This window comes from Drosophila tropicalis, unplaced genomic scaffold, assembly GCF_018151085.1.
Source record: "Drosophila tropicalis isolate 14030-0801.00 unplaced genomic scaffold, ASM1815108v1 contig_845, whole genome shotgun sequence".
Classification (NCBI taxonomy): domain Eukaryota; kingdom Metazoa; phylum Arthropoda; class Insecta; order Diptera; family Drosophilidae; genus Drosophila; species Drosophila tropicalis.
Genome location: NW_027173338.1, coordinates 4,661,791 through 4,686,202, shown reverse-complemented (window position 1 = coordinate 4,686,202; position 24,412 = coordinate 4,661,791). Strand labels below are relative to the sequence as shown.

General features: G+C 36.2%; 1 protein-coding gene across 4 annotated transcripts in view; it reads left to right on the top strand.

Annotated features, from left to right (window-relative positions):
• Window positions 1-24,412, top strand: part of bru1 (bruno 1) — a 111,156-nt gene that overhangs the window by 62,358 nt on the left and 24,386 nt on the right. For 2 of the 4 annotated variants that reach the window (XM_068295708.1, XM_068295709.1), the window contains exons 3-5: window positions 7,937-8,460; window positions 16,329-16,411; window positions 19,224-19,272. In XM_068295708.1, the coding sequence (XP_068151809.1) occupies window positions 7,937-8,460; window positions 16,329-16,411; window positions 19,224-19,272 (656 nt within the window). Of the gene's footprint in view, window positions 1-7,143; window positions 7,610-7,936; window positions 8,461-16,328; window positions 16,412-19,223; window positions 19,273-24,412 lie in introns of those variants that run through there. The other 2 variants (XM_068295710.1, XM_068295711.1) reach the window with 2 other exon arrangements.

The window sequence follows — 24,412 nt, the reverse complement described above, 5'->3', positions numbered from 1 at the left end:
TTAAAATTAATTTGAATACTTATAGAAAATTTCTGTCTGAATCAATCTTAAGTTTAACCCAAAACTACTAACTTTAAATTTTAAAAACTTAAGTTATATTTCAATTTGTTTTAAATTCAATTCAGATTTTTAAAATCTCTAAATGAGTCAAAAATCGCATTGCTTAAAAATTGTATGTTGTTTCGTTCACATTTATATAAAAGTTCATTCTGGTATCTTCTTGTTTAAATAGTGTTTCAATAAAACCTTTCCTCCTTTTACTTCCCTGTCCTTTATGACCTCTCTCCTCAACCGAAAGGAGCAATTGCAATTTTCGCCATTGTCAATGCAATTCATTAACATTTAAGTGCTCAAATATTGAAATGCATATGCCAGTTGGTAGAATGGAATCGAGAAGGCGACGATTCCCAGTGAATTGAGTTCACTTCAGTTGCAGCAGCCACCTCTTTATCTGTCTCTCTCTCTTTGTCTCTCCCTCCCTTTTTCACCCTTTTGGTGTGTGGCAAGTACGCGTCAAACCAACAAAATTTATGCGGCACTGCATCGCTAAAAGGAAGGTGGCGTGGAAGAGGGGTTGGCAAGCAAAAGTGGAAACGAGAGTGAAAAGACCTCTACAGCAGAGAAGAAAACTTGGAATTGTTTCAATTTCGCCAGCAAACAACAATTTGGCCAAAAAGTGGCGACAATTTTCACAATTCTCCGAGTCTCTGGTATTTTTCCATTTATAATTTTTTCTTTTTTTTTTTTTTTTTGAGCCAAAAGACTTATGTTGACTGCGAAAAAAGACCCAAAATAAAATACCATTTGATTCAATTTTACACACATCGCGCAGCACACATCGCGTCCTTCAATGGGTTGGGCAAATGGCAGCGGCATGAATTTTCAGCCACCGGAAGCCATGCAAATCATTTTCCTTTTTCCTGCTGAATCAATAAATTCTTTTGCCCCCAAACGCGTCCAAAGTTTAAGTCCTGCGTCTGTAAAATATGTATTTATACAAATATTTTTTGTTTTCTTCCTTTTGAAGGTTGTCCCATTTCTATATTACTTATCCATTTGGGACTTATTTACTTTGGTTAACGGAAGTAGAAATATTAAAGGTAAAGAAAAATCTTCAGACAATTTAATTTTCTTGTTCTAAATTGTAGGGCCTTAACTGATTGAGAATCAAACGATAAGAAACGTTTTTTTCATAAGCTTCTCACATGCGATAGAAAGAAGCTATCATTCTTTAACTTCCTTAAAAATATCTTAAGATTTACAGTGGATATTTAGTTCCTAAAAGAGTATTCCAAGCTCTGCGCGGATTTCGCTTATCTTTTTCAATTTTCTTAACCTTTTTTTAGTCCTTGGATTCACTGCTGCAAAGGCTGGCGGCGTTGTTGGCATTTTTGGTCCTCAGTTGCTGCGTATATGCGAAAAGTGGGGTCGTTCCCCGTCAACAAATATTTCCCCTCAGCAGCAAGCAGCATCAGAGTCTCCTCCCCCATCAGTTCACATTCAGGGCCGTGTCAGTTTTAATGTGCAGCACTTTAAAAAGGAAACAGAAAAAAAAAAAAAACAAAGAAAGTTAACCCAAAAACCAAAACCAAAAAAAAAAGATACAAAACGAATATACAGTGTAAAATCCATATCCAGGAGATTCAGTTTCAGGTTTTTCCCCTTTAATGTGTGTGTGTGTGTGTGTGCGAGAGAAGGTGTGCCTATGTGTGTGTGTGTGTGTTCATGTGGATGTATTTCATTCATTTCATTGTGGTTATACTCTTCGTTTTTGGGCCCAGCTTGGACTTTGCGTATTTGGTTGCGATTTTACTTCACTTTTTTTTGTTTTTATCCCTGTGTATGTCCTGGTTCCTGCAGTCCTTTGTGCTTTATCTTTTGCCATATACACATGTATTTTTTTTACCCTTCTCTGTTTTTCCGTGTTTCGTTTTTCTCTCTCTCTTTACACACAACGGCCGCAAGATTTACTTATTTAATTTGGTTCACCCTGTCCCTGTGTATGTGGTTGCTGGAACATGCCTGTTTTATATCCTGTAATAAGCATAGGAAGAATAGGGAATTCAGGATTTGTGATTTGAACAATAAATATGTTGCATTCTTTTTAAGAAGTCGAAGGGAGGAGCTACTAGGTGTATTGAAAATAATCAAAAATAGGGAGCAAATTTTGTTAACTTGTCCTATTAATTCCTTTTAGAGATTATCGTGTGACGGAATAAAGGCTTTTTACGATTTTCTCTAATGTCGCCATCCCATAGTAGACGACTTTTAAATAACGTTTAAGTTGCTTTTCCAATTTTAATCAGTTACTGGGTATTTTTAATGTTTATTAACTGTTTCTTTTTACTTGATTTCAAGTTGTGTGTGAACCATTTTTGATTACATTTATTTGGCTTTTTAATTTCGTCGCTGTCGTTTGCAGATTCAGTTCATCAAAAGAGAAAAGAGTAAATAACAGGGGAAAGACATTTTTTAATGGAATATTGATATATCAAATTTCACTTAATGAAGTGAAATCATTTGTGGCAATTTTGCTTTAAGTATGACTACATTCCTCTAAAGCTTATACTCCATAACCCATTCCACCTCCTCCTTCTGTGCACTCTGTATTTTATAATCGGCTTAAAAATTTTTAGTGTCCTTTGACCCGACTTAGGCTTCACTTTGATCTCCGGCAACCTTTTAATACCCTCTCAGAAACGAAAGAAACAAAAAAAAAACAGCGTAACCTCTTCTTTGTCTTCTTCGGTTGCCTATAAATTACTCAGCAGAAAAACCGAAAATTTCAGCGCGCTTATCAAAGATAATTTTAAGCCGCATTTAAAATGATTTCTCTTTCTGTTGAGCTACGCGAATTTTCTTCTCTGTGCTGGTGTTTTCCCCTTTTTTGTGCTGACTCGACGTTGTCTGGCAACGAGAAGGAAAACTTCTCCCACTCAAACGCGTCCCACTCCATACTGCCTTCTTCTTCTTCAATTCAATGTTGACAGTAAGCCCAAAAAAAGAAGGAAAACGAACCTCGGTTGGCATTGCGCTTTATTTTTTGTCCTTTAATTTTTGGTAGAGTCCTTTCGCCATTCCTGTTCCAAAAAAGGGTAGACAGACAGATGACGGTGGCGCTTGGACTTTTATACAAATATTTGAACTACGGAGTACACAGCAGCTCATTTTTTGGTCAAAGTCAAATTTTGAAGGGCTTAATAGTATGAGAGAAGGCGCTTAAATAGATGAGAGGAGAGCAGAGCATTCGGGACGAGCAGACTTGTGTGTAATTAAGCAAAAATGTGAAATCGTTTGTAGTTCTTGTTGTTGTGTTAATAATTGCTTGTAAATAGATCAAAGTTGGCATCCAATTTGAGATATCCAAAGAGTTGGATGTCATTCAATTCCCAAATGGATTAAGTTAGACTAATTGGCGGTTGGAGAATGAAGTACGAAAACATATCGAGAAGTCCTTTTGGGAGTTGAAACTTATGGGATTAAATAGGAATGAATGACCAAAGGGTAGATTCATTTGATATATTAAAGAAATTCCATGTCAAAAGGGGGAGAAACCGTGACCAAACTGAATAAATAAACAAGAGACATAGATAGAGCTCGTAAGCCACATGATAACCGCTTTAACATATTAATATGGCTTAAAATTTTAAAATATCTATTAATTGTAGACGGACTCTTAATAATAAACTAATTATAAGGATGCATCTTATGCTAGGACCCTTAGACTTTTGATTCCAACTTCTTAATGAAGGGATTTAATTTAAATTTTTAAAATTACAAGTCATGAACAAACAGTCTAAAGGACTGCTACACAATCAACCTTATTTATTAGTTGCTTGTTTCCATTTGCAAAATCCATTTCAATTGGCTTTTCATTATGCTGCATTTTCGCTATACCTTCCAGGCTGCTGGTCTGGTCGTCTCGTCTTCTCTATTGTCCTTGAGATCTCTCTCTTTCGCTCTTAAAGTTCTCTTGCTAGTTTGTTGTTTTTCTCAATAGTTAAGTCCACTTCAATTTACATTGATTTCAAGTTGTTTCGCTCAACTAAAAGTGCCTTCTCACTCACTCACTTACTCACTACTTACAAATCGACATTATGAGCAGAAAAAAGGGCCAAGCAGAACAATAATGAAACTAACCAACAACAGCAACTGGAGGAGAATCAAAGATTCTTTTTCCAGACCTGAGCTGCAAAAAGAAAAGGTAAATTGGTGAAAAGGAAAATGCGAAAAATCTTCCATGTCCTTTGCCACAGAGTTTAGTTGACTTGAGTTAAGCCGCCTTCTCCACATCTTCTGCCTGTGTTGTCCTTGTCCTTGTCAAAAAATGGAACAAACCCATGTCTCAGAAAACTTTTTTAATAGATTTCAAATTTTCGCAGCGGAGGGGCAGAGCAGCAACCTGTTCTATTTTCCTTTGCTCTTCTAGTCGTATCTTTTTTTGGGTCCTTCTTTCTCTCTCGAGTAATCAAGTAAAATTAGTAAGTTTCTTTAGTGGTTGTTTGGACGACTCCCAGGACAATTTCCTTCGGTCGGCAAATTGTTGACAGCTGCTCGACTGGCGCCGCCTGTCGAAATGAAGATAAATGCGACAAGAAATTTAAAGAAAAATCACTAAATTTTAAGGCAAAAGAAATAAACCAGAGCAAAAGTGTTGAAAGAATCTAGAAAAATGTGTACAACTTTGGAAATCATAGGAAAAAAAGTCTTCGATAGTCGTCTTTCTTGTTAAGTCGATAGTTTTTTTTCGGGGTCCTAGTAAAACTTTCAAATGTGTTTGCCTAGTTTGTGCACTGATGTTGATGAAGATGAATTGCAGTTTGGCAAGAGTTGCCCCCATTTGATAGTAACCAAGTTGCAAGTTATCCATGTTGTTTGTTGCATGTACCAAGAGGTTTTTTTTTTCGTTTTGTTCTGGAAAACTTTTTAATAAAATTGTCACAATTCAATATCAAAAAAAAAAAAAAAGTAGGTTAACCCGTAGAAGCGGCATAAAAGATTGTGAAACTAAGTATTGCAAAAGGTTAAAAAGTAAATACATTCCAAGTCGGCTCTGTAATGAAAAATATAAAATTTACTTGCAGAATATGGTGAATATTTGCTTCAAAATTAACTCGAACGGTGTGAATTTTCCTTTTTATTTATAGTTTTAAACATTTTTAATACGCTTTGCTGAGTTATTTAGCTTAAAAATTGTAAAGAAAATTATATGAAATAATTAGATTATTAAAAAGTTGTTAAAATTATCCAAAAATTGTTTTCAAGATTTGCCAAAACAAAAAAAAATAAATGTGTTCAAATTTTCTTTGTCCTGCTTTATCACAAATAAAAAGCAACTAAAGAAAAGCTTTTCTCTTTCAGTGACTTTCAAACTTTAACTAAATTAAAGTCACAAAAGTCAAGAGAGGGTTAAATACTTGGTATAGAATAGAAGGAGCAATTGAAGGAGAGTGAGGAATAGTGAGGGACAAATGAATTTGAAACTTTTTCGTCTGAACTACAAAATACAAAACAACATTACAAAAACTTCACACAGAAAACTTCAAATTACAAAATGCAACAAAGCAGCGGAGAAGAGCACAAAAAGCTGGACAAAAAGGCAATAATCAAAGTCGAGAAAGCGAGGAATGTAGAAAGGGTAAGAATTTGCTACATGGAAAAGTATAAAAGACAAAGCAAAAGGCACAAAGTGCAATTATATTACATTTAGACCCCAAGAAGAAGCAGAAGTTTGCTGGAAAAGGAAGAGTGTCTGATGTGGGGGAGTTGGGGGGGGGCGTAGAGAATTCAATGTTATGTGTAATTATATGCGGGTTTGATTTATTGACACACATACACGGTCACACATACAGTTAATCCTTTAAGCCTTTAAGAAGAAAAAAACAAACAGTGAAAGGTCAATTCGTTACACCGTTAAATGAATGCGCTTTAAGACCCTTTGCTTAATTGTAAGGGTATCTTGAAACTTCGTATAGTTATTGGGAGTTGAAACCACCAAAAAGTATTTTTGATATTAAATGTCCACAACTTGTTAACAAATTTATAATTGAAAGGGTATATAGCAATTTGACTATGAATTTAACTTTTCTTTCTCTCTCTCTCTCTCTCTCTACTCTTCTCCACTTGTGTATTTCTCTTTCCTATCTTCTTTCTATGTGTGTATATGTTTACTTGGCGATTTTCTGGCTGACTAAACCTCAAATAGCATTAGCCTAATGGCCATTTGCTGCTGCTACTGCTGCTGGTTGTGCAAATAGACGATTTTCAGTCAAGAGGCCAAATTGGGTCAACTTAAAAGCGCGGCGGCACCTGGTCAAAGACAAGGACTAAGGACCTATGATTAAATGTTGACTGTCTCCGTCTCTCTCCCACTTTATATATACATAGATAACACACTATATATATTAGTAGCAGAGTAGGGCGTGTTCGTTTAGACAAATGGTTAATGGAAATGGTTTGCTTTTACTTCTATTTTTTTCTAGCCTTAATGAGAATTTAGTTTGGCATAGAAAAATGAAATCTATATGAAGAAGAAAAAAAGGACTAATTTGCATTTCAGAGAAAAATTGCTTTAAATAGAAAGAGAAATTTGAACTAAAAAGAGAAATTTAATATCACTGTTGATTGAAAATATAATTTACATAAATAATAGCGTTGAAAATATTTTTAAAAAACAACAGATATTAAAGTGTAAAAATATGAAACAAATTTATTTAATAATGGTTTTAATTATTGATTTAATTTTATTTTGTATTCAGCTTTTCATTAATTTGTGACATCTGAAAGGGTATTTATTAGTCATTTTCAAACAAAAACAAAGGCTATTGGGAGTTCTTGTGGATTTTTCATCAGACGGCAGTTGACAACACAACTAACGGTTAAAAACATAGCCCCATCTCTGGTTTTAATTCAAAAGGCAATAACAATTTTTCGTCTATTTCGCCTTGTCACCTTTTGAGATCTCTCTAATTCTCTCTCTCCTCCTATTACACTCTTGAACTGAACGACGCTTTTATTCCTCCTCCACAAAGACTCCTAAGCTGAGCTTGCAATTCTAACTGTTAATCCTCTCATTGACTTGTGAACTTTTGCAATTCTGTTCATGATGAAATTGTTCATCTCCTTCTCTCGTCCATTTGTTCGTAGACTATTGACCGTGAAGGAGTTCAAAATTGAAGGCGCTGCGCGTGCGTTTTGTACTGAAATTATATATATATGTATATATATATAATATTCTTTTTCTTTTAATTAGTCAGTCAAAAGTATCAGAGTTCTATATAACCGAGTGTCGCGAGTGTTGAAAGTAGAGTTTTTTTTAGACATTTTATTAAAGTAAATTTCAATTGTTCCGTGTGCGTACATATAAAACCGTTGAACGTGTTTTTTTTGGTGCATTGAAAACGAAGTCAAAAGTTAACTGTTGTTCTGCCGCACGCCTGCCTCTCTCTCTCTCTCTCTCTATTGACTATTGACTATTATCTTTTATTGTGACAGTGTAAATAATAAAAATAGAACAAACCAATATGTATACTCGCTCTTCGTTTTTGGCCAATCGCCGTATAATGTTTGATTTTTCTGAAAAAAGTTCCAATGATTTGGCTTTATTGGAGTAAGTAATAAAAAACTTGTAAAAAAATTATTTAAACTATTGTACAAAGATTAAAACTAGTAACTTATGCAAGAAATATGTGAATTTACACAGTTTTTTAATCTTTTGTTAAGGGAATAGTAAAATGTACATTTCCACTTTATGATTTTCGTTCGAGCAATTAAAAATGAATTAGAATAAATTTCGAATTGATGTGCCAAAACCTTTATTGAAAATAGAACTAGAAAATATATATTCTTCAGTAATTTTTATTGTTCAATGATTGTGTTTACTGTACTAATACTAAATATATATTCCTCTTCCATCTCTTTCTCTCACTCATTGCAGTGCATTTGGGATGAGCGATAAGAGCAGCAGCGCCACCAATAGCCTTCCGAATAGTCCCATACATAGCAACAACAATAATTCGTTGCTCAATAACAACAACAATAGCATTGGTAGCAGCTGTAGCAGCCACAACAACATCAACCCAAATCTTGGTGGCAGCAACAATTCTCTAGTGGGCAGCAATAGCAGCACAATTGCAGCCGCCGCTGCTGCAGCGGTTAACGGTATTATGTCCACGACAGGTTTGATGGGCAACACCAACGGCAATAATAACAACAATAATAACCCATGCAGCGCGAATCGTAATATGGTGGTCGGCATGGACGATGATTCATGCTTCCGTTTGGATACCGATGCAACCGTTACCTATGGCGAGAAGGAGCCCGATCCGGATAATATTAAAATGTTTGTGGGTCAGGTACCCAAATCAATGGATGAAACGCAATTGCGTGAAATGTTTGAAGAATACGGTGCAGTCCATTCGATAAATGTGCTGCGTGATAAGGCCACTGGCATTAGTAAAGGTAAGCTCCCCCACCAAAGTGATACAAAATGTAAATTTTCATGACTAATTTTGAGTCTTTGGGGTTCCACTGGCACTGAATCTAAATACAGTGGCCACCACGAGGAATGAATATTGATTACACATTTCTAATATTTCTTACTGAGGTTCTACTGTAAGCTAAAGATTCAAATTTCATGCGGGTAGTCATTACATTTTACCATCATCAACAACGTCTCATCATCCTTTTTGCTCTTCCCGTCTCACTCCCTCTCTCTCGCCCTGTCTCCCACTTAGTTTCGCTTTTGTTTGACTTCTGCTGTCTGATAAATTGCATTCGAATTTGTTGCGGTAAATACCAGAGAAAGCTTTCTCGTTAAAGCTCTAACAGTTTCTGTCCCTCCCCCCAAGGGTCTCGCCATTCATGTAGATGAGTTACTAACACAAACACACACACCCACACACAAGGACAGGGGAAAGAGAGAACGCGCGAGGTAACATTAATATGATAGAGGATATCGTTGTGTCTTCTCTTTCTCTCTACCCCTTTTTAATTGAATGCATTTGCCTTTTTGCCATTTCTCATTTCATTTCATCAGCAAATTGCCTTTTTGTGTGCTTCTCGCTATTTGTCTATAAAATGGAGAATTTTTTTTTTGGCTGGGGAAGTGAAGTGGGGAGAGTGTCTCTCCTGCAGCAGACAATGAGTAAAGAGTAAACAGAAGAATTGAAGATGATTTTACACATTTTTTCTATGGTGTTAGTAGTATTGTTGCTTATACTTAGTTTTAATACCGACTTTGAAATACACTTTAACGCTTTCTGTTGCATTTTCTTTGACCTTAAAGTATCTTAACTAAAAGATTTTTCAAACTATAATCTTTAGCAACGACTTGTGACCCATTTAGGAACATCTTCATACCATTGTAAACAGAATTAAGAATTAGAAAAACAGAATTTGTCTTGATTATAATTTGCTGAAACTAATGGTTGAGTTTAGATTCAGTTTCTTACCTTTACATACCCTTAACTTTGGAGATGGTTGCGACATTATACACACAAAATGAAAATGATTTGACCGTTATCATACTCTTTTCCATTTGTTGTTTGCGGATTGTATTATTCATCTCTTTGAATTTCATTTTGCCAAGTGCACTTTACTTAGTTTTATTGAGGCTTATTCATAACGGTTCAACTTCAACATTCTAATCTTTATTTCGCTTTTCAATTGTCATCCTCTGTCTATTCATATTTTTGATTCATTGTTCATATTTATCTATGTGAACAAATATATATGTATATATATATTTATTTAGCCTTTGCCTTTTGCTAGCCTGCATTTGACAGATTCCAGCCTTTGGGATTCTTTTCTTTATTTTTGCCATTTTATGGGCGTTGGTCAGTTCGTAGGGGCTTTTTTTTTTTTTAGGGGGCGTGACTGAAACCCAGTTCAGTACAAAAGTAAAAGCGCAAACAGTTTTAGAAGCACTTATGTGGCGCGTTGTGTTGATGATTTATGACAAGCATTTTAAGTGCCACTGACTCGACTGACTATGAAATGATGGCAGAGGGCAAGGGAGGGGGAAAGGGTACATGGACTCTACTATCTTTTTCATACATGTATATGAGGGTCAGCAGGACGATGGGATAGTAAACTAGTTGAATTTTCGGTTTGTGTCACTTATACATGAAAGCTAGTAAAAGGCGTTGGAGTTTCCGCCCAAAAATTCGACACAAATTGCATTTGAAGAAAGTTGGGTTTGTTGCCTTTGTCACAAGGAAAATAGGCGGGGTAGTTAAAGCCTGCTGACCCAAAGAAAGAGCGTTCGAAATTTCAAGCCCATTTACCACAGACCTTCTTTGGACTTATCGATTCATTTCGATCTCTAATATTTTGGTTCAGTTTCTAACCGTTCAAATTATTATCTGTTAAGCTACTAATTAATTTGATTCAGTTTGTGAAGCCAAACTTTGTTTTCATATTAGTTTTAATAAAATCGGAACCAGTTTAATACCAATTCATATTTGATCTCTTGATTAAAAAAGAGCTTTTTTATCTAAAACCTTTTAAATTAAAGTCCTTCAAATAAAAAGCACCTACAAATGGCTTTTCAGACCGTTTTTATGGTTGCATTTCTGAAAAAGCTCATGGATCCTTGTGGATTACATTTTGTTCTTTTCCGCAAACTGCTTTAACTTGTTGTTTACTGTTTCTTTCGATAACTTTTGGCATTTTTTTTGCTATTTGTATAAAAATTTCCTTTCTTGAAAACTTCCTGGCTTTTGATAGTAGTCGTAGTAGTAGAAGTAACAAACTAACAAGCATTTCCATTTAGATGGCAAAAATGTTAACCTAGTTCCTCTTTTTTCGTGCTTGTCCCAGTCCCAAGAATTTGTTTGGCTATTGCTGTTGCATTTTTATGGGCCAAAAAGAGAGTTTGTTTCTTGCCTTCTGCTTACTCTTCGTCCTCGTCGTCGTCGTCGTCTACTTCATCCTCAATGCAAAATGACACTTTTAAGTGCGATGGCTTGACCTCTGAACCAGAAAGTCGTAAATAACACAAAACAAAACACAAGAAACAAAAAAGTATTTTTAGGGCAAATGTTTCCCCTGCTAAACCAAACCCAAAAAAAATAGGAAAACAAAAAGCAAAAAAACATTTCGCTGCATGAAGTTGGAATACTCTTACCCCAACCGATTTCTAGGCACAAGAAGTGTTTGTCTAGATTGTGTTAGTTCGGAATTAGTCATAAGTCCTTATGAACTATCATTATCTGTTAAAAGTAACGGGAGAAAGCTTGCCAAATCATTTATTTATTAAATTAGATTCTATGTAAAGCTTTAAGGCAAAACTAAAAGACTCTTTTATTGGAGGAAAGTGTATGAAAAAACCAAAAAATTGTTTTTGGCACTAAATTTTGTTAGCGTTGGCCAGTTACTTTTTGGTAGGATTTTCTCCATGCTGTGTTTTTGGTTATTGTTGCTGCTGCTGCGGGTGTTTGTGTTTCTGTGGCTAAAAGATAAGGTTATAGAGAGCGAGTGAACAGCAGGGGGAAAGAATGGAGGAGGCGTATTAGGGGCAGGTGAAGAACTAGAGCGGGACAAGGTTAAGCGCTTGGGTCATAATTTATTAGCGCTTGTGGTTGAACGAGGGACGAGAGTAGGGAAACATAGACAAAAAGAAGACAGTATTAGGGAAGTGGAAAAAGGTGAATCAAGAAGGTTTCACTCTGCGGTTTTCTTTCAGATTTAGTTGTTCAGGTGCGAACAAACAGCCCTCGAAACGTTTAAATTGTTAGACGAAAATAGGGGGAAAAACAAGACTTTTAGGCTTCTAAAATGTTTTGCGGTATATTTTAGTGTTTAACGAATTTAAAATTTGTGGCTATAAAGGAATTCAAAAAGGTGTTCTCACTAGGGAACAGCGAGCCAAATGACATTAGTTGAATACGTTACAGATTGATTTTAAGCCAGGATTAGCGTTTCGAATTCTCTTCCTTACTATTTCTTTGATTAATTTATATCATCTTTATCACGATTTTCTGCTTGCCATTTCAATTTAGGCCACAATAGAACCATATGTCACACTACTCTCCATTAACAACCTTGATCTAAAATCCACCCATATCCTCCAACCATCTTGTCCTCCCTACTCGTACTGTCAGTTTCTTCCGTTGTTTCTGTGATTTATGACCTTCTTCGCCCTTCTTCTCCAAAAGACGATGTTAAAAACCAAGTTGCTGACCAAGAAAAATCTCGCAGAAAAATTGGAGAAGGAGAGCTCTAAAATATATTTCACACACAGTGGGTTAAAGAGGCGGTTCGGTTGTTGGTGGGTCAGTTAGCAGCTTCTTTTTATTCCCTCTTCCTTTTTTGTTCGCTATCTTTCTGCTCTTGAGAACTTCATTTTGAAAGGCTTCTCCTGTCCAGCTGTCCAATGTCACCAAAAACGCAAGAAAATGTAAGAGGAAGAAAAAGTAACGCACTTATCTAACGCCTTCATCACAGACTACTTTTCCTTGGTCTTTCTTTCTCTTCCTTCTCCCTTCTTTGGCACATTGTGCTCTTGACATTTTTATTTAGCTGTTGCAGTGAGCGTGAAAAATGCATAAAATTTCACTTAATTTTCACCACCAACAAAACCAAACTGAAAACCAAAAAGCAAAAAGGATTTTCGTTTTTGGTTAAGGCTAAGAAGGCGCGCGACGGTAAGGAATTTGCAATAGTTTTTACGACTTCGTTCTTATTTTTTTTGTGAGGGGCGTGCCCACTGAACTATTGCTAAACGTTTGTCACACGGTCTATACGAAATAGAGAAGGACATTCAGGCAAAGGGACAACAGAGATGAAAGCGTGAGAGACGGCCGGATTAATGAAAGGGAGGCTATAACTTTTCATTATTTATTATTGAGAACACACCAAATATTTGATTAAGGGTAACATATTTTAGATTATACCTGTCAGTTGGTAAATAACTATAAAGTAGAAAGATATAATAATTTATAGAGAATAGTGTGTTCCTCAAAGATCAAAGGATCTAAGAATGACTAGTTGATTTCAATAAAAATTATGTTGAAGTTATTCTCCCATACTTTTAACTACTTAGTGACAAGTTTTCTTTTAAAGTCCATCTCTAAACTTAAATATTTGGAAAATTCTGCTTTCTCTCTCTCTCTCAACTGTTAGTTTTGTTCTTATGGTCGTTCGGGCCAGCCTTCGTTCAATTTTCCCTTTTATCTATGGGAATGAAAATGAGCATAAACTAAATTCGATTGTTTCCACTTGTTTCGATTTCAGTTTCAGTTGTTCTTCTATCTTGGTCTATTCTCAGCAGAACTACTACTAAATCTCTGGCAGCAAAGTTTAACGACATTGATTTATTTTACTTCGATTAATTCGTTTCCTTTCCCATACATAGTGTGTGTGTGTGTGTGTTGTCCTGAGCACATCCTTTTTCCTGGACTTTGGCACGTCTCTTTCTCTGTTTTTGTGTCTGGGCCAAAGGCTCTCGATTTCATCAGGCGCCGGCAAAGGCGACTGCCCACTTGGCACCCACTGCTAGGATTAAGTTTTCCATCTTTTTTTTTTTTTTACTGTTGTTCTTGTTGTGTTTTCGTCCAAAAACGTGACTGGGTGTCGTTTTCAGCTTTACTTTTGTTCCCTTTTACACCACCCACCACCTACACCTTACCCACTCGTCCTCATACTTGGTTTTGCCCTTATCTCACTCTGTCTCCCTTTCTCTCTGTTTGCTCTTAGTGTGTTGTCTTGGTCTTTGGATTTGATTCTAACTGCAGTTGACATGCACATAATGGGAATTGAGAGATTTTTCTTCGCTGTCCTCCTGGTTCGTGTCGCCTTTCTACTTCCTCCAACTGGCATCTACTTCCCTTCATTGTTTGTTATCCGTTCCTGGCTATATATATTTTATTGCATTTCAAATCGTTTCGATTTTCTTACATTTGTTACATTTTAACGCTAGTTTCATTTTAAGTGATATTTAATCTGCGATTGTGTGGTCAGTGGTACGGTTAAGGCCAGGTTAAGAGAACGGGGGAGAGAATTTAAAAGATTAGAGTTTTAAGTTAGTATTAGTATTCGTAACTTTTACCAGGAAATAAAAAGAATAAGTTTAATATTTAAGGCGGCATCTCCATCATTATTTCATTTCATTTTCAGTTTGCTGCAACATTTTTTAGGTTTTGCACATTGTGTGCATATAATTATTATTTCACTTGGCAAAACATACAAAATTCTTACTTTAAAGAGGGAGAAAAATCATTACTACTTGCTCTCCCTCATTCATTTTTCGCTTTTTCTGCCACATGGCATTTCATTTCAATTTCAGCGACTAAAAAAAAAAAAAATGAGAACCCGAAAAAAAGAGAAGAAAAACCTTTTGCATGGGTTTTATTTTATGTGCCAGAAATTCTTGGTGTTTTTTTTTTTGCTTTCATTTTTTTATTTGGGTAACACCAAATCTGTGGCCAAGGCATAAAAAAGCACACACATACACACACGCCAACATACACACGGAAATATACACAAAGAGCGACTGAACGCAGAGCTTCGGTTAAAATCCATTTCCGGCTCCTGCACATTGCCTGGCTCTCTTTTCCTCCGACGTCCTTTTTTCGTCCTGCTGCCTACGCTAACTGTGACTACAAAACTTAATATGGCAATAGTTGCATAATGCAATTACCCAGCGTATCGGCATTTGGCGGCCATTTCGGTTCAGTCAGGCGTAATGTTGTACCCTGGCGTTTCTCTAGGTACAAGGGTCTGAGTAAAGGGCGTGCTTTTACCCGGCAATTCACATACAAAATCCACACACACACCTTTCTACACCCATACAGGTAATTCAATCTGTCGCCTAGTTTTTGCGTCGCCGTCGTCGCGAACATTTTTCTGCATTTTTCACATATTTGCAAAATATTTTCATTTCGAATTTTTTAAACGTTTTTTTTTTTTTTTGTGTTTTCCGGAAGAATGAAGGTTAGGTTAGAGGCAGATGGCGTTGAAGCCACTTCCGCTTATATCTCTTCCACATTCCTCCCTCTGATCAGAAAACGTTTGTGGGTGACTTTAAACTAATTTTTACATAGCTCCCATTCTAAAGGTGAATCATTATAATCTTAAACAATTTTTACCTTGTTTTCGCTCGATATTAGAGGGCCTTTCAGTAAGTTTTATTAAACTGATAACATCTTAAGAAATATTTGCTGTAAGTTTTCTGAACTTTCTACTAAGTTCTTAAGAATTAAAAGAATCTTTAACTGTCTAAGGGCTGATAGCGCGCCACTTTCTTCACTTCAATTTATAGATGTCTTTTCTTATGAATTCTGCGATTTATCAATAAGAAGAGCAAAGTCTGAAAGTTAAAATTACAATAATAGGTTTAAAGGAGAATCATATTAGTTCTTTAAAATCTAGCATAATCTGGTCGTAAGAGTTCTTGATTTTCGATACTATTAAAAGTACTTTCAAGTTCTACAAAATTATACTACTTTAAATTTTCTTACCAATTTTGGCTTCTACTTTTGTAAAAATTTCTTTGAGAAAAGTTCCCTTAGAAACTGCTTGAAAGTCTCACTCTCTTCAAGTTGCAATTATTTCCTCTTGAATATTGCTATTACCATAATACTTATGCTTAACCCAGTTATTAAAGTATATATCATATTTATTTATTTTCCCGGGAAGCGGGCAGAAGAACTACTTAGGCTAAGCTAAATGGGAAATTTACACGAAAAATAGAAAACGTTGCCAAGGTATTTGCATATACCCTTTAGACATTTGACAGAAAGTAGTTGTGTATTAGTTTTCGTTAACAGGAATATAAAATGCAACTAAAAGGGTTGTAGGAAGAGGCATTCAGTCTGTCATATATTAAGTGCCAGCTTGTTTGTAGGTTTATAAATTTAAGAATACATACATATAAGATAGAGGGTATCGTTAAGTCGTGTTATTATGTCCTAAACTTTACAGGGCTGTTACTTTAAGTATCGTTCTCGTTAGAACGTTTGCCTACTTAAATATGCTTGAGCCGAAGAAACCCTCAAACCAACCCTTCATAAATTCCAACACCCACCTACCCTTCCCTTTCACACCACCCACAATTCACCTTGCTTTTCCCACTGAAAATAACGCGACACATTTGTTGAGGCCATAATGTTTAATTTACAGCCTTGGCCTGGCCTTTTTTTACCCCCTCAGCGTCCCCCCTCATTCAGATTCTCCTTCGCTCTGTCTGCTTGGGTAATAATCATAATTTTCATAATTTCTTTGCCACCTTTTTTGTTGTAAATAAACTCTAATTTAACCCTTATGCTAATCTTATATAGCCTTCTCGCTCACTAACTTACTCACTCTCTGTCTCGTTCGTTTTGCAGGTTGCTGTTTTGTGACGTTTTATACCCGACGTGCCGCTTTGAAGGCTCAGGATGCTCTTCACAATGTGAAAACCTTGAATGGGGTAAGTTCCATCTATTTTCTATCTCGGGGAAAAAGTTTCTTTTTATACACTTTAATTGACATTTTTGCTGATCTCAACGAAAAATGCGAAAAATTCTGACAGCTTCATCAACCTTTATTATATAAGCTAACTGACGGGGTGAGTGACTGACTAACTGTCTGACTGACAGATTGACTGGCATTTTGTGTTGAACTCGACTTGCAAAAAATGAAGGAAACAAAATGAAAGCATAAAGCAGAGAAAAAATGCATACAACAAAATTTTTGAGCTGGCAAAAAAAAAAACCGAAGTAATTTTTGTAAGGAAAATGGGAAAATTGTTGGCCCAAGACACGCGCCAGAAAGTTTGTGTGTCTCTCACCCATGGAGAAGAACCGCAGGCACAAAAATGTCAATTTGCACTTTAGAGCAGCAGCAGCGGCACCAATTCGGGGGAAAAGTTGTCAAGAGAAAAGCATTGAAGAAGAAGAAGAGAGAGGGTCAAAAAATAGTAGTCATGTAGTAGTTAGACAGTTTGGCGGCAGGGGCATGGCAAGGGACCGGGGTGCAAAGTGTCAGCAAAAATGTTGCCGACATTTTGGCAAAAGCAGCAGCAGCAACTTTTTTCTATTTTTTACCAATGCGCTATCAAATAAGCATTGAATATTATTATTATTTGAAAGCCATGTGACAGGATAAAGGATGGGTGACAGAGGGGGGGACCTGTACAATGTTGGGGTTAGGGTTAGGAACATGACAATGCTTATGTCATCATGTTATCGGGCAACTGACATAATTTGCATGCAGAAACAAATTTTTGCGGCGAAAAAAATCGCAAAAAAATATTTATTTTAGAAAATTGTTAGGGAAAGGCCATCAGCAGAAAGAAGGAGCACATGTGCGCGCGTGTTTGATGCGTTCTTTTTTGCGATTTCTGCTGCATTCCACCAACAGGCGACCATATGTCGCATCGTTGTTGTCGCCTTTGCTTCCTTTCGATGGGAGCTAAAAACAATTTTGATGTTTCGAATTTAAAGATTTTCGTTTTAGATAAGTCACCTTCTTATAAATAAATAAACTATCGAAAGTTTCACCGATAATTGGCACACTTGTTAAACTCAAATGGTTTATATGTGCTCTCACTCTCTTGTTTTCGCTGCCATTTCTCTTTGTGTATGCCCTCTACTGTCAGCTGTCAAATACCTTGGCCCTGTTACTGATTAAATGCACAACCTTGCCAATAATTGGGATCATATTTTAACCAATTAGCCAGCCAACCGGGTAGAAGGAAAGTTAACTGACATAGTGAAGAAAGCGCTGGGGTGAATTGGTTGTGGGTGCGAGGTGGGTGGTGTGTAGTAAAGTTAAAAAGGGAAACTCTGAGCTGTTGTTGCTGTGTTGTGTGCCCGTGTTTGACTGGTAATTGCTACTTCCTGCATATAAATAAATTGGCAAAATAAAAATGGGTAACAGCAGGAACGAAAACGAGTAGAAGAAGCAAGCAGCAAGATGGAGAAAAAGCAAACGAAGGAAAACTCAAAATGGAGCATTGGTGGCGGCGAACAGGTTGGACCTGGTCCGTACTGCAATTTGTAACCAGTTGGCGGTATTGCGTGTATTATTTACGACCCAAAAGCGGGGGGTTAGTGGGGCAGAGAAACGTCGTGTGGAGGTTCAATAGAAGAAGAGGTAGGAGCGAATAACAGTCAGTGGCTAGAAGGCAATGTCCTTGTAGAGACTGTCGTCGAGGTAGTCGACGTCGTCGTGGTCGTTGCTTGCCAATAAATCACGCGTCATTAGCCGTGCGAATGAAATGCAACCAACGAAGGATATCTGTTACTAGAGATGGTAAAAAGCTATTACATAATGTAAAGCTAACAAAATTTGACAAAATTGTCCTTTTCGATCCCAAACAATTTTTATGATCGCTACAAAGGTCAAAACCCCAAACATTTGCCCATATTTAATGGTAGGTTGTAGGTTTTATAAGAAAGAAGTGAACAAAATTAATCAGTCAGTAATTTGTCATTTTAAAGATTTCAAATCATTGTGTGTCGATATCAATGATTACACCTTTATTCCTCACGATGCCATCTCTATCTGTTTCTCAACAACTGACCTCTTGTCCCTATTTTCACGTTTTACACCCCATCTTCTTTGTTCAGGCGCCGTTCGGGCACGTTATGCGGCGCTTTAAGCTTGTTTTAATTAGAAGACACAAAGCGAATAAAAAAGAAAAAGTGCATTTAAACCAGGCTACAAAACTAACTAACGCATATTTTAGGATTTATCACGAGCTAGAAAAGGAGTACTGGAATGCGCGGAAGGGGGTTGTAGATGTAAAAGAATTTGGTCCTTTGGGCCCTTACGACCGACCGCTGAATAAATGTGTTTGGCTTTTGTTAAGGATTTTGGCGGCAATTTTAGAAGCCTCCTTAACAACCGCCATTCTGCCTGCTGCTGCTGCATTCATTCATTATGCAGCTTAAGAGGGACATTCCACTCATTCCCACTACCATCTCACCACCATTCGACCAAAAAAAAGGTCAACAACTAAATTCTGCAGTCGTTGTTGTTGTTGTGTTTTTTGGCGCCTGCATTTACGCTAAAGCTCTGCAAATTAATCGCTGACTGCGTCATTTTGCCTAAACGGTGCGGGAAATGTTTGAAGGGAAAGCACTAGGACACTGCGCTTCTAATATTTCAAATGTGATTAACTTGGCGGAATGAAGATTTGATAGAGAAGAGAACTCAGAGTGTGGCAAAACTGTCTAAAAAAATTGGGGTGAAATTTGAAAAATGAATTTAACTTACTCTCTTCTTTTTCATTTCAGATGTATCATCCTATACAAATGAAACCCGCCGATAGTGAAAATCGAAATGGTAAGTTTTTCAACAAAAATGTACATACATATATTTAAATCTATGTCAAATTCACACATGTGGTTAGGTCAGTCGTTTTATAGGAAGAACCACCACGAACAAATCAACAAAAAAAAAAAAAACACACCCACACACAAAGTGACCAACAGAGTATGAAAAATATTAGAGAAACAGTGATATAGGGAAAAAAAATGAGATTCTCACTCGTTTATTCATTAATTTTAGCTGAAAAGTATGCAATATACATTTGAGTAAAATTGAAGCGAAATAGTTCATTGGTGTATTGTGTGTTGCAAATTAAAACGAATGACAGACAGACAGCTACGAGTCCTCCCAGATGCCGAGCAGAAATGGAGTTGGGCAATATTGCGTGTGCAGAGCCTAAAAGCAGGCAATAGTATTTGACAGTTTTAATTGGCAGGTCAATGGACAACGTGTGAAGGAAAATTTAAAAAAATTTTTCAGCATTTCTCATTGAACTTTACTCTCTTGTTTTCACAATCTCGTTTTCCTCATTCCGATCATTCTGTTTTTTTTTTTTTTTTTGGGCCATTGTCAGTTGTCGGTCACTCGGCAGTTAATTAAAAACCATCAATTATGTGAGTGAATGCCAGTGCAAAAAAAGTGTTGAACAGGCCAAAAAAAAAAAAGTTGGCGAACAAATTTTAATTTATGTTAATTTTTTTTTGCTGTATTTTTGGCTTTCCACCCACACTTCTTGTGGCGTCTCCTCTCAACATGCTGCTGCTTCTACTGCTGGCGTTGCTCGGTGGTGCTTCTTTTAATTATACCCATGATATTAATCTGCTTAAGTGACCACAAAAATGTTGACTCTTTGCCATCCCACAGACCTCCCGGAGGATGTGATGAGACTGAGTGAATTGCCAAAAGCGACCTCTAGCGGCATGGTTTATTGTTAACAACTTTTAAATATGCTTGCAAAGTGATGGTGGCATAGTGATGCCAAGCTTGAATCTTTTAATAACATTTTTATAGCTTCGCTTCTGTGACAAAGTTTTGGAAAAATTTTAATAATATTAATAATAGTAAAAAATCTTATTTTAAAAAATTTTTTTTACCAATTTAACTTTACAAAAATTATTTTGTGCTAAACTGTACTGTTTTCAACCCACTGTGCCTTACTATATGCACTTCGGAATGGCTAAAAGAAAAACGCAAAAAAAAGACTGCCGAATGCAAACTTTTCCTGCATGTAATTACGCTTGTTAAACATGTCGTATGCTTAATAATTTCGGCACTTTCCCCAACCATCTTCTCTCTCTCTCTCTCTGTCTCTCTATCTTACCCTTCTCTTTCACTTTGTGTATGTTTATACAACTAAATATTTTAGCTAATGTTGATGAAGATAGTTTTGTGTGTCTTGTTTAAAAAAATTTCAATTTTAGATAAGCTTTAGTATTTTATTTCGACGCCCGCATTGCGCCGAAAACTATGCAATGCAAATTTAGTTTTGTGTATATACAATTTTTTTTTTTTTGGACTTGATCCAACATTTGTCCGCATTGTCTGTGTTGTGTGCATGTGTGTGTGTGTGGAGAAAATTGCATTTCAATACAAAAAGTTTCCTTCAATCCGACGCTACTCACTGTTTCTCTCCCCTCACCCACGTTCGATCCTGTTCCTTGCCTTTAGTTTGTTTAACCTCAAAAAGAATACCCAAAATAAAAAAGGAAAAAAAAAGTAAAGTGTAAAAACTTATTTTTTTCCCGTTGGTTTTACACAATTTATGCCAAAAGCGGAAACGATATAATAGAAAAAGATGGCAGAAATATATTTTTTATTGAAGCGGATTTTGGCAACAAGCGAAGGAACGAACGAAGTGAACGAACGAATGGAGAGACAGACATACAACTTGCCTAGAAATTGGAAAAAATAAAAAGACATTTGAAGTAAAAGTGGAAGAAATGGGGTAGTGGGGTGAAGATGTAAGGTGTGGTAAGGTGAGCGGCGGGGAGGGAGAACGAAGAGAACAACAAACGGAACGGAAGGTGGCAATTTAATAAAATGCTTGAGTGAGTCGCCGAGTTTTGTTTCCTGTGTTGCTGCCTGCCTCCCCCTTTGGCTTCTGCCTTCTGGTTTTTGCCTTGGCGTAGCATACTTTCTGGCAGGCAAAAGCAGTGCAGAAGAAGCTGCCACATTTTTTAGATTGGTTTTACGAGTTTTGTGTCCTTGCTTGTTATTGTTTGACTGAATGGTTTATTTTGTATCCCGTTTTGAAAGGGTTTTTTTTGCTCTCGTCGCCCCCGTGTTTGCCGGAGTTCCAAAGTATTACGAGTACGACTTCTTGAGCCAGCGTGGGAAACATTGCAGCTAGCAGCCTACTACTGCGGGAAATGACAGAACGTTTGATTGATTTCTTATAAGTAAATGAATACTAAACCAATTTGGATCTTCAATACGTTATAACAAATTCCATTATTGTTCTTTTTTTGGCAAATTGCCATGGAGAGAATTATGAATTAATGTTTTGAAAGAGTTGTAAACGACAGTAGACACTAAGCAAGAATGTTTTGATTTGATTGAAACAATTATAAATTCTAATTGAAAATTGAATTATTTCTCTTGAGTTTGGAAAAGCGAGAGAAATATTTTAAACTGTGTATCCTAAGGGGTGAGTGAAAATTGTTTCAATTCTAAATACATTTTGTTTACTCTTTCGGTATTCACACTTAAATTACAGCAGACACACAAAAAAATGTTATGCACTTTGGTTTCTCGACACTTTTTAGTTTATCTTTCTCTCCCTCTTTGACCTGACCCTGGACTTAAAACCCACAGACATTGGTAACACGAAAAATGGACATAAATACATCAAGAGAAAAAAGGAGAAAAGGCAAAAAAAATTGCAGTAATAAAAGCGATTTGCATTAGGTTAAGTAAAACAAAAACTCAGACGGGCAAAATCGAATGAGTAAGCAAGAAAAAGAAATGGAGGACGACTATGAAAAAACTGCAACATTGGTGGTAATCAGAGCAATTTACATGCAAGCAAAACTTCAAATAGACAAGCCAAAGAGAGCAGGGGGAGAGTGAGGCGGGCAACAAGAAGACAAAACTCCTCGTACTAGTTGGAAAATAATCTGCAATTTTTGTCAGAGTGCATACTTAAGGGGAAAAACAAGCAGGAAAAAAAAAAACTGCAACTCGAACGCGCGACGACAACAAGTAAACATTTTCTTCATATTTATACGACATGGAGCATATATGAATTTTCCCCCACTGCATATGAAATCGATATGCAAATGTTGTGTGAGGTTGAACCACTGGATGGTTGGTTGGTTGGTTGGTTGACGACAACGACGACAACTTCCTCCTCCGATGATGATGATGATGATGACGATGATGATGCACGTATTGTTTGGCTTGTAAACATGATAAAAATTCAAATTAGCCATTATAGGGCAAAAAGGCAAAAAATATGTGTTGAGTAAGTGTATGTACTTCTGTTCTGTTTCTCCTACTCAATTCTCTTGGCGTGGAAATGCAAAATGTTCTAGCAAAGGAAAAATTACCAAACGAAAGTCATAAAAAGGTGCTAGCTCAACCTTGAGACTACCAAGTACAACAAATTGTATTTGCATTTCATTTACAGAATGGAAATCAATAGTCAAGGGAAAAACCACTTTTCATTAAAAATGTCTGCTTCAGGAACTGAAAGGGGAATAAGAAGTGGCATTTGCAGAGAAACAAATATGCAAAAGAAAGTAAAAAGTCGTCTTAGTAGGAAATGGTACTTTTAAATAATCTGGATAAAGGTTGTGCAATATCGCATCCTCTAATTCTCTTTATCTTAATTTAAATCTTCTATTTCTTACTCTATTGGCCTTCCTTTTATTTCTCATCTTCAGTCATTTGAGTTCTAATCATAATTAGCAGCACACACGCAATACAGTTACCAACTTTTTTGTTTATGAGAAGTAAAATGTGTTAATTAACTCATTAGCAACCAGGTCCAAAAGAAGCAATAACAACTAAGCCAAGGAAAAAAGAGAAGCAAACACACGAGGCACATGCAAATGAGTAAAAAGCTACAAAAGCTAAAAAATAAGTAAAATATGTTCTTTTAATGTAAAGAATGAATGATGACTTTTAGTTACCCTGCAATCATTAACATTATATATATATATGTATATCAATCAGTTTAAGGCTTACCTATATGTGAAAATTTTTTTAGTTTTGTTAATGATTTCCCATTTCTTGAGTTGAATAAAAGTCGATGGTAGATTAGGGATGTGTTTAGTTGTTAATTGATGCTTGCTCGTTCTAGATATACCCAATTTTTCTATATTTGAATACAGGGTATAGAACGAACATTAAAAGTCATTTAAATGAGAGCTAACACACATCAGCGGAGTACTCAACAAAAAGTTGTAAATCAAGTTTTTCTAGTCGACGAAAAGGAAGAAGAGGTGAAGACGCAAAGAATCTGTTTGCTTTTTCTGTTGTTTTTTTTTTTTTATCAGCATTTCGTACCTATTCTTTCTTTCTCGAGATGGGCAGCAATGTGTTGTCAATTCTCAGTTAGTCGCAACTAAAACGTCAATCAGTTCAAATCGCTGCCGTCGTCTGCCGTTGAAATTCCACCGTTTGGTATTTAAATATTCGTATTTAAATACGAAAAAAGTAAAAAAGAATACAATCCAATAGGCGATACATTGTGTTTTTTTTTTTATTTTTATGACCATTGGATGCATGTGTTGTTGTGACGTTGCTTAATTAGTTGCCATCGCGCCGATGTCGTCCAACGACGTCGTCCTTCCTCCTCACAGTCACTGATTGATGTCGATTTATTTTTAGTGATTTTAATCGGTTCCGTTCGGTTCGTTTGTTTGATTCGGTCATACATATATACATATATTTACGCATTGTGCAAAAAAGTCATTCACATATATATTTAAATCGTGGAAAACATAAAAATAGCTAGAACTTAAATCGATTTAGTGTATCGAAAGTGTAAAAGTGGTTCTTTTAAAGTAATTTAATATACAGGGTGACACTTTAAGTAAAGATGTTATAGCTTTATTTTGGATCAATAAAAAAACAATCTTATCAAAGTAAGTGTTTTATATGTATATGATGATACTTCAGATGGTTGATGATATTTAAGATAGTTTAATGA